This window comes from Brienomyrus brachyistius, chromosome 18, assembly GCF_023856365.1.
Source record: "Brienomyrus brachyistius isolate T26 chromosome 18, BBRACH_0.4, whole genome shotgun sequence".
Classification (NCBI taxonomy): domain Eukaryota; kingdom Metazoa; phylum Chordata; class Actinopteri; order Osteoglossiformes; family Mormyridae; genus Brienomyrus; species Brienomyrus brachyistius.
Window position 1 is genome coordinate 13980131 of NC_064550.1, and position 10232 is coordinate 13990362.

General features: G+C 40.7%; 1 protein-coding gene and 1 long non-coding RNA gene across 2 annotated transcripts in view; one reads left to right on the plus strand and one right to left on the minus strand.

Annotated features, from left to right (window-relative positions):
• Nucleotides 1–7975, minus strand: part of LOC125713237 (kelch-like protein 10) — a 39842-nt gene extending 31867 nt beyond the window's left edge. Inside the window, exons 1-4 of the mRNA XM_048984215.1 lie at nt 7933–7975; nt 4539–5005; nt 3548–4159; nt 2794–2943 (exon numbers count right to left, since the gene is read on the minus strand). Coding sequence (XP_048840172.1) covers nt 2794–2943; nt 3548–4159; nt 4539–5005; nt 7933–7975 — 1272 coding nt within the window. The remainder of the gene's footprint in view (nt 1–2793; nt 2944–3547; nt 4160–4538; nt 5006–7932) is intronic.
• Nucleotides 7976–8574: 599 nt separating this feature from the next.
• On the plus strand, nt 8575–9781 carry LOC125713343 (uncharacterized). Its single transcript, XR_007383561.1, has 3 exons — nt 8575–8681; nt 9004–9088; nt 9498–9781. It is a non-coding gene; the product is annotated as an uncharacterized LOC125713343 (long non-coding RNA).
• Nucleotides 9782–10232: the final 451 nt, after the last annotated feature.

The following is a 10232-nucleotide window of genomic DNA, read 5'->3' on the forward strand; positions in this document are numbered from 1 at the left end:
GGTATGGAATGCACACTGCCCATCTGACAAACCAGAAGCCACTTTTTGAAATGTAAATTTTATTATTGAAACATTTTGTTGGATTGCACTCTAGGTTTAATGGAAGAAACTGTGGATTCCATGTATCTCCTGAAAATCTTCGTAGTCTTTGTGGAGACAATGATTTTCAAATTCACTTTGAGGTCTTGCAGAGACAAAATGAACTTGCTCCACCAGTCAGCTGGGTTACTGCCATGGAGAATTATATTGCATTCAAAAGTGTATTAGGTCTATAAGGTAATTCTGCTAACAAATTGTACAAAGCTCTCAAAATTATTTTGGTTTTCAGACAACAAATAACATTTTTTCCAGCCTTTGTTCTCCAAATAAGACATTTATTTAAACGTTGTATACAAAAATAAATTAAGCATGTTCAACAAGAACACTTTGGCCATTATACATATTGCTGTGTATAGAGCCATTAAACTGCCCCCTTAAAGCTTTTTACTGCCAAACAAAGCTGTCAGGTCAAAAATCACACTGTTAAAAATGAAGTATAAAAGAATACAAAAATAACTTCTAACAACTTATAACACTTATTCAATAAGATTATAGAACAACATAATCATTACATTGCAATTCAATCACCAGAGGTGGCGTGGAGTACAATAATTAACAGCTTGGCTTCAGGGAATGCCAAACCCTTCAGGGAATCCCAGTGTTATTTAACTGTCCCATTCTGTGTCCCTTCCCTGTTTGGCCAGTAGGTGTCATTGGTCATCTCGTCCCACGTGTTGTCAGTCTTTCTTGTCCTCCCCTGTTGTCAGTCTGTAGCGTTTCCCTTGTTCCCTGCCAGCCACTTGTTGAGCACGTGGTTACCTGTAATTTCAATTCATTAACTTACTGTTTGCCATAGGCTTTTAAATACATTATAAATAATTTTAAAAAATAACATAACAAGAGATAATACTATGAATTTCCTCACTGATTAATTGTGTTGTGGGTTGGAACTCAGTATGGAGTCCCCACAAAGATACAGATACCTTATATGTGTGTGTGTGTGTGTGTGTGTGTGTAGCAGGGCCGTAGCACATCTTCTTCTTTGTGTTCAGGAATTGCTTCTTGTAGGTTAAGTTAGAATGGTTTTCACAGTTCTTTGGTCTGGAGATCAGGCTGATTAATCACAGTTGATTTTTGTGGACAATCAACCATATACATATGTACATATATATGTGTGTGTGTGTGTGTACAGTAGTGTGCAAAAAATCATAAGCAGTCAAAAGAAATTGTGTGATGTCACGATTGTTACGGTTTGTAGCAGCTAATCACTGCTGTTAATAGCAGCTAATAGCTGCTGTCTGTAGCAGCTAAACTACTGTTAATATAACTGCTAATAACATAACAATTTTCCCGTTTTTTGTGTAATAAAGTATATAATGTAGTAATGTGGTGTGTTTTTGATTCAAATATGTTAGTATGGTATTGGCAAGATATTATTGTATCAGCCTTTATTACATTAAGGGGGAAAATTAGCACATTATTGGCAGTTATTATATTAACGGTAGGTATCATATGTGCCCTTGAGAGGTAAAGTGGGCTATCCCACATGTCAGTCAAAAATGACTGTCCAATATTAATTATTGAGGGTCTATCTATCTTTTAAATATACTGAGATCTGTGCTACCTATGATACATATCAATTGTAGGGTATAGACACACTGATTTTTTTTTTTTTTAATTCAACTTTGGAGCTCATTTTCTCAAAACTTTGTTTTTGTGGGATAGCCCACTTTACCTCTCAAGGGCACATGTTATATAGGTCTAATGTACGAAGCATTAATGTTAGACATGATAAGCTGGTTACCCACCAGGCAGGCAGATGGGGGCAGGTGGGCGAGGTGCAGCGTACTGTACGAAGCGGGGGTGCGCAGGCACTGTGCAGCAGCTGAAGCTCCTCTTAGGTACAATCATTTCCTGCGCACGGCACCAGCTGCCTTTCACTGCATTGAAACATTCCACTTTTGCAGTTACTTTGAAGCCATCGGAGCCTCCCATCGCAAACAGCAAGCCGTCCACCACTGCGATGCCGAAATAGCTTCTTTTTTGTCTCATGGGAGGCCCAGCGTGCCACTGGTTAATTGCAGGGTCATAGACCTCCATAGTCCGCACTGGATGAGCCCCGTTGGTACCGCCCACCTGCGAGACACCAATGGTAAGTGATCACTCGGGTACCAAACAGATAAGTAAATATCAGCTTTCTCGAAGTCAGGAACTCTTAAGGAATTATCGCCCTATAATAGCAGGCTGCACAGAACCTCCCATTGTCTATATAGGACACAAGCTTATAACTAATTTGTGTTCAACATACATGTCAACATAACTGCAGTGAAAAAAAGGGAATTTGGGCAACAGAAAACCTGTACAATTCAGCGAAAACTGTCAACCATCAAAAAAATACTTCTTATGATCATATATTTTGCTTTTATTATTATTTTTATTAGTACTAAAAATAATACTTGTATTCAGACACTGAAAAAAACAACAAACAGAGCAATTGTGTCTGGAACTACAGAATATAACTATAATCAAAAATCTAAGTTTTACTAAGCGTATTCGTTTAAAACCCAGATATGCAGGGAGCATATGTGTATTGAGATGGGCCTTCCCAGCAGGTCATTTCATCCACTGAATTCTTTTGTTTGTTTTAAGCGCATTACAATCTGTGACACAGCAGCAGTGACAAAAAATATGAGTCTCAGATAAATCTTGAGATTTGACTCCTTTGTTTCAGAGTACAAGAAAGGAATCACTCACCGCATAGATGTTTCCCTGATATGCCGCTACTCCAAGGCCACGTCGGCGAGTGCGCATGGGAGCGATCAAGGTCCATTCGCCCGTGAGTGGATCATAGCACTCCGCAGTGGAAGTGGTCTGAGCTCCATTGCTACCCCCACAAATGTATATCTAGGAAAGATGGTTCACAAGTGATGTGTGTTATGCTGTACATGATTGGAGATGGAGATCTAGAAAGCGTAAATGTACATTTAGCTAATGGATGTTTAATCCATCCACCTTCCATAAAAGTCTATTCAGTACAGGGTGGTGGTGAACCTGGAGCCTACCACAGGAAGCACATGGGCATTGGTAGGGAATTTACAGTTAGTTGTGATCATTTCCCTTGTGAACCGCAGCTTAATCAGCTAATTAAGTTCACTAGGTTTGTTTGAATAGGGAAATCTGCAAATTGTTTAGGATTCTGACCATCCAGGACTGGAATTGGGTAAAGCTCCTACGTTAACACCAGTTATTGTATCTCACAAGTCTTGGGCTGTGGGCAAAATTGCAAAAACACAGAGCTGGACACCACAGCACTGCCCAATGTGCCACTAATGCAGAGCGACAATGCAAGGTCATTTATGTTTTATCTAAACACTGACGTTTACTGAATAAACAATTATGGATTGAAATCAACCATTTGAAGACAAAGCGAGCTACTGAGTATGTAACATAATCAATTTCAAGGGGAAAATGAGGGTAACCACAGGCAGACGCCCTCCTATTAACCTACCTTTCCATTCAGGGTGGTGGCACTGGCATCCTGTCGCTCCCGGTTCATGGGCTGGATGATGGTCCACTCATTGGCATTTGGGTCATATCGCTCTACGATATTCAGAGGCGACACGTCTAAACGGCCACCCATCACATAGATGAAGCCGTTACTTACGGCCACACTGACACAACAGCGGCGCCAGTGCATAGGGGCCATGTGCTGCCATGTCCGTGCAACGGGGTCAAATCTGAGCACAGCATCGGTGAAATTATGGCCATCATAACCCCCAAAACAATACATGAAGCCATTTAAACACACACTGCCATGGCCGGACTGGCGAGTCTCCTGCCCCTGTGTTATATCCACCCAGCGGTCGGCCCGGGTGTCATAGGCTTCAATCCAGTTTGTCGTGCGCATGTTCCATCCACCAACAGCCAGCAAAATGTCAGAGGGCAAGCGCGGGCGGATCAGTGGGTTCTCAAAATCAGATCGTGGACGTTCATCATGAAGATCATAGATGACCTTCAGTACATTAGTGATGATTGGCCTGCACGCCACATTGGCCTTCACTAGATCGTTGGCTTTGACGATTTTCATGAAGTATTCCGGATCCATACGAGCCATCCGAATCTACACAGGAAACAATGAGAGAATGAGAGAATTCCCATGAGTTCCTTAGTGCTTTCTGTGAATCTCTGGAGATGAGCAATTCCTAACATTAAGGATACAGCAGTAAGTGCAAATTTTAATTTCTTTAGCTGAAGCCATTTACTTTGAAAGTCTCAGATGTGTCAGCTAACACTTGTTTAATGTAAGACATCTGAGTGTTTTGTTTTCCATTATTTGTTACACTCTCCTCCTAGGTGTAATACCTGGAAGCCTTGGTTGTACACTTATGGGACATGGAAATGGAGGTTCAGTCTTTAGCTACAGTAATAAGGACTTCACTCAATGAGCATTCTATTGTTATATACACAAGTCAATGAGAACATAGTATAACTATACTCACCTTGGGCAATAGGACTGAAATGTGGGCCTCTCGGGTGGCAGGCTCGTGCTCGATCCACCGGAGGATGGCCTCAAACACCACATCCTCTTCTCTGACATTAAGCTCATCCTGCTCGATGATGTCAGAAAGTTGTTCAAGACTTAGTTCTGGGAACTCATTTGAGCTGATGGCAACCTCCTTGAAGTTTTTCAAGATTAAGTTGAATGCAGACTGGTGCAGCTCGTTTACGCAGTAGACATCGGCGATTTTAAGAAGGCCAATGCAGTTGTTGAGGCAGAGCTGCTCATGCAGGAAATCACAGCAGCGCTGCACGATGCCCAAGACACTGAGATAATCAGCAGCTGCCAGGAGGTTCTCCACATTCTCAGCTGTGATGACCACAGAGTATGTGTAGGCATACTCTATGACCTGCCTCAGTGTTTCTGGGGAAATGCCTGGGAGTTGGTACTCCCGCTTTCCTGAATCATTCCAGTCACTGGCGAACAAAGCCCTGAAACACAATCCAGAAGTGACTCATCTAATAAATATCGGTTTTGCAGGCAAAGTTAATTTAATAAGGGGTTTTCTAAATCTTCTGAACCAGGGACCCCCAAATGGAAATTAAGCAGAGATAAGGACCCCCTGCTACAGATGATCTCATAGGCATTTAAGAACTAGGGGCCTGGGGCTTTAATTCTTATTTTTCCAACAGTAGCTCCCCCTTTAATATATTTTACTTGGGCTGGTGGGCAAGTCCCCCGGAATACTTTGTTTTGCCTGTTTGACATGGTCCCCTTTTTATATATTTATACCATTATTATTATTATTATTATATAGTAAAAGTTAAGGTGGTACACTTATCAGAAATATTTCATGATCAGCACTGACCTACATTAATATAATTTAATATAATGTATATTAATATAAACTTTCTGTCATCCTAGAGCCTTATTGCCAAGGAGAAGTCATTGCTAACGAGAGATAAAAACTGACTCCTTGCTGTTTTCGCATCTTCATATATGGGTCACAGCTACTTACTGGAAGTAGGAGCTACAGCCACACAGAATTACTCTATGGGCGTTGAATTGAACACCGTCGGTGATGAGGACCACGTCACAAAGCTGTCCTGCCAGCCGAAGCTTGTTAAACACTTCGAACGCCGGGGACATCAGTACTCGCTCCATGTCGTGTGCCATCATAATTCAAAAATGTGGATATCTCGTCTCTCTCTCCTTTTTATATCACTCGAAATGACGTGTACATACGTTCTAAGACGCAAAAACCGCACTTTGCGTCACAGTTTCCTAAGATACCGTAATGTTTATTTTTAAATCTATATTTGAGACTCGAAATGGATTGGGGGGCGGGGGGGTATATTCTACCCACAATCAGCTGTACAAGAAGAACAAGTGAAATGTTTTTAACATCACTTTTGGAAAATGTATACCGTGCTTATCTTAGAATTTAAGTTTTGTATTATGTAAGAATAGTCAAATCACGAATTCCCGAAATAAAATAAATAAATAAATAAATGTTTTCATATTTTTTCTCCTCCGCTACGTTTCTAAAAATGAAAAACAAAAAAGGTCCTTTACATGTCTGTCAGGAACGAGGTTTAAGTTCGCATCTTATTCCCTAGTTTCCACTTTAGACATAAGTCATTGAGCAACAAATGTCCACAGGACATTATTTTATGGGCTAAATCTGGTCGGCCCGTTGTGGCAATTATTTGGAACAAGAATAGTCCTTGAAAATTGGGCTGGGCGGTCCGTCTGTTTTGGTCAACATTTAGCACAAGGCGGACGTATTTATCGGACCGCATATATCCCCAATACGGTCATGAAAACAAATTGCAGCAAGTGTGGAATTATCCCAATGATTATTGTGCTGTGTACACTTCACCCAAATCCTGAACGCTATTGAATATAATCGATTATGTATTATAGAGCAGTTATGTTAATCAAGGTACAGTGTGCAATATCACTCCATGAGCTATTGACCATTTTCCTGTTTTATGATCTTTTCTTGAGAAATCGTTTTTTATTTTATTTTTTGTAATTCCTCACTTCTGCCGACTAACTCCTCCACGTTTAATATATTTTCGTGCAGGTTTTTAAGTTTGTTTTCCTGCAGCTTCACGGCACCCATCGTTCTTGCGCACCCACACAGATGGACGAGTTAAGCTAGAAGTGGATGGGAGTAGCGGCAGGACAGATATTCCGAGGGCGCCCATTAAACGATGTAAGTAATTATTATTTATCGTTAGAATTCTCACTTAACACAGAATGTTGTCTTTGGCTGAAGTTTAAACAGTCGAGCTGAATTGTGGGAAGATAAGCTGAAGCTGTTCGCGCCCGCAGCTAATGCTCGCGCCATGACTAGCTAGCACATAGTGAAATGGTGAATGGATTTGGCGACATTTTCCGTTTGAATCGAGTACAGAGACGTAGGTGTTGTTTTGTTTGTGGCCCTGCTTTTACAATGCACGTGTAGCAAAGTGAAGTTGGGATCTGCTTGCGTCTTTTGCAGCTAACATCACACTCGATATAGCCGCAGTTTATTGTGGAATCGCCATTTTGGGTGTACACAACGCAAGAGCGCACGATTGTTTATATAAAACTACTCCACTCTGGCTGAGTTTTCTTCTTATTATTTTTCATGCTATACTATATACAAACTTTTTACTTGTACATCTTAGGATATAGTTCATTGTGACAATATAAATGGTAGGAGAGAACTACAACAGCAACGACTGTGGGTTGGGGCTGGGTAGGGGATAACGTTTTCATAGTTGGGATTAGGGTTTTGCCCATAGACATGAATGCAGAGTCCCCATAAAGACATCTAGCACATCTTCTTCTTTGTGTTCTGGAATTGCTTCTTGTAGGTTAAGTTAGAATGGTTTTCACTGTTCTTTGGTCTGGAGAACAGGCTGATTAATCACAGTTGAATTTTGTGGGCAATCAACCATATGAATATGTACATATATGTGTGTGTGTGAGTTTTCTTCTTATTATTATTTTTCATGCTATACTATATACAAACTTTTTACTTGTACATCTTAGGATATAGTTTATTGTGACAATATAAATGGTAGGAGAGAACTGAAACAGCAACGACTGTGTTTATGTAATTATGTAGGTCTGTGTATAATATCTTACTGTATCTAAAATCCCAAAGTAAATTAATTACAGTTTCAAAAGCATTACATCGGAAAGCAGGGGCGGTCCTAGCCTGTTTGGTGCCCTGGGCGAACACCCTCTCTGGTGGGTGCAGGTACAGGCATTTCTATGAGCATACTTTTGCATTAGCATACACAAGTTATTTTGAATACACAGGATTCATCGTGGCGGAACAGTCTTTGCAAAATATTATGCGACACACACACACACACCCAGGCTACGCACAATCACACCTGAAGTGGCCGCTATTGGCTCTTCATCCTCGGGATCTGACATTTGTGGAGACACATATGTGGCTGAGGAGGTGGACGGCTCCTCATCTTGGGCGGTGGCAGTGGCAGAGGGTGCTCCAAAATGTTTCAGAAGTGCCCCTGAATAGAAACCCAATATAAAACTCTGATACATGCATGCATCATTTTCACGTTTAAAACAAACATATAATTTTGCCCAATTTATCAAATATTCAGAATTATATGTATAACAAGCATTTAACTGAATAGGCTATCACAACATCAGTGTTTGGAATCAATGCATTACTCTGTAATTACACTAAGATAACTTTCCTAAATAATGTAGCCTTATAGTGTAAGGGATTTTTTTTTGCTAAGTCAGCTAGACTACAACAGAATACTATCGTCCGGTTTTCGCATAACATAGTATTCAAACGGCTAACAAACAGCCATTATAATTCGTCATACACTGAGAATAGGACACAAATCAAAAGTACTTGTCCATCTTCCATCGGTGTTAATTTTACACTCCAATATCAACACCCATCCCCCAGCCCGAGTGTCTGTTGCATTTGTGTTTGATTCTTTGTTTTTATTTTGTTTTATTTTGCGTGCTGGTTATTTGACGCCACTCCAGCCAGCCGGAGAATCCCCCGCCCCTCCCCTCTCCTCCCCAGCAGGCGCACCCCACAAATGGAGGGCACCCTCACTCCCCGCAAATGGAGGGTACCCAGAGAAGTTCTGCCGGAGATGTGAGTTAAAGATTTCCTGGACGAGGACCTCCGCCAGACACTACCTACGCACCATCACCAGTGCTTGGTCCCATCCATCCATCCATCCATCCATTGTCCAAACCGCTTATCCTATTGGGTTGCGGGGGGGTCTGGAGCCTATCCCGGAAGCAATGGGCATGAGGCAGGGAACAACCCAGGATGGGGAGCCAGCCCATCGCAGGGCACACTCACACACCATGCACTCACACATGTACACCTACGGGCAATTTAGCGTGCTTGGTCCCCTTGTTAAATATTGAGATTGGGAAAATCTTTGAAAATATTGTGACATTATTTTTAGGGGATTTCCTCAGTCCTAGTCAAATCCATTTCCTGGATGGAACAGTGAGACAGTCAGAGAAACAAACCAAGGAACAAAACAAACGGTGGGTGTTTTTGAATATTATGACATATGACAAAAAGAAATATTTATTAAAATAAGATTTCAGTTTGTACTTTATTCAATTTGTCACATTTCTCATGTTCTGAAACGTTCAAGGGCAACTCTGATGGAATTTTATGCATTGAAATAAAGAAATGGCTTGAATTATGAATTTACAGAGTTTACAATATTTCTATTTGAAAATACTGTCCAGTGTAGGCCTATACAACTGTAAATAAGAGTTTCAGTTTATTCAGTTTCTTTAATATGCAAAAGGAACATATCAGTTCAGTCGTGTCATTTGCAAAACGTGAAGATTAGAGTTTGCACATGTTCTGTATATTATGCAATTAAATGTAATACTGTGACCTGGTTTGAACCAATATGAGACACAGTTTTTTGTCTCATATTAGATTTTCGCTGATCGGGTGCAGGATCCCGCCTCCCCAGCTTGTAGTATCACAGCTTTTTATTTGTATGCATACGTTCTTTAAAATGCCTGGTGCGTATGTCATTTGTTTTTGGGATGAGCAATGCCACAATAGCCGAAAGATTGTGTTACTGTTATAATGTAAAAGAATGTACAATGTGCGTTGATTACCTCCTTAGCACTATTCCAGGGTGATTTCTTAGGGAAAATATATTAAACTTGTATGAAATGAACCTGCAGTGTCGACTCAACCTTATCAACCAAAGTTTTGATATACCGCGACAAGGCTGAAGTCGTCTTCTAATTCTCCAGCTTCTTTGCAGGATCCGTGCCTCCTTAAAAGGGAATGCCGTTTTGACCGAATCCTCTAGAGGGCGCTGCTAAATTGAAGACTCCATAAATGTATTCCTTATCTCTGAAATGTGTTCTTTTAAATTAAATTTGGAATCTGAGCTGTGTATTTGATTTCTCAGATATTTGAAGATACGTCACTACAATTTTCAGTTTAATTCCCTCTGAAATTGGAAGTCTTTCATTAAGATGTACTGCACAAGCTGCAGTTTCTGTAACTTGTCGGATTTAAGGTACCGCAGTTTAAATGGACTTAAATGGACATATTCGTTCACTTACATTTTGCCCAGACTACCTAAAATCCGACAAGATACCCTGATAGGCCAGTAACTCCGCTTCGTAGTACAGGCCGCTGTTCTCGTCTAGT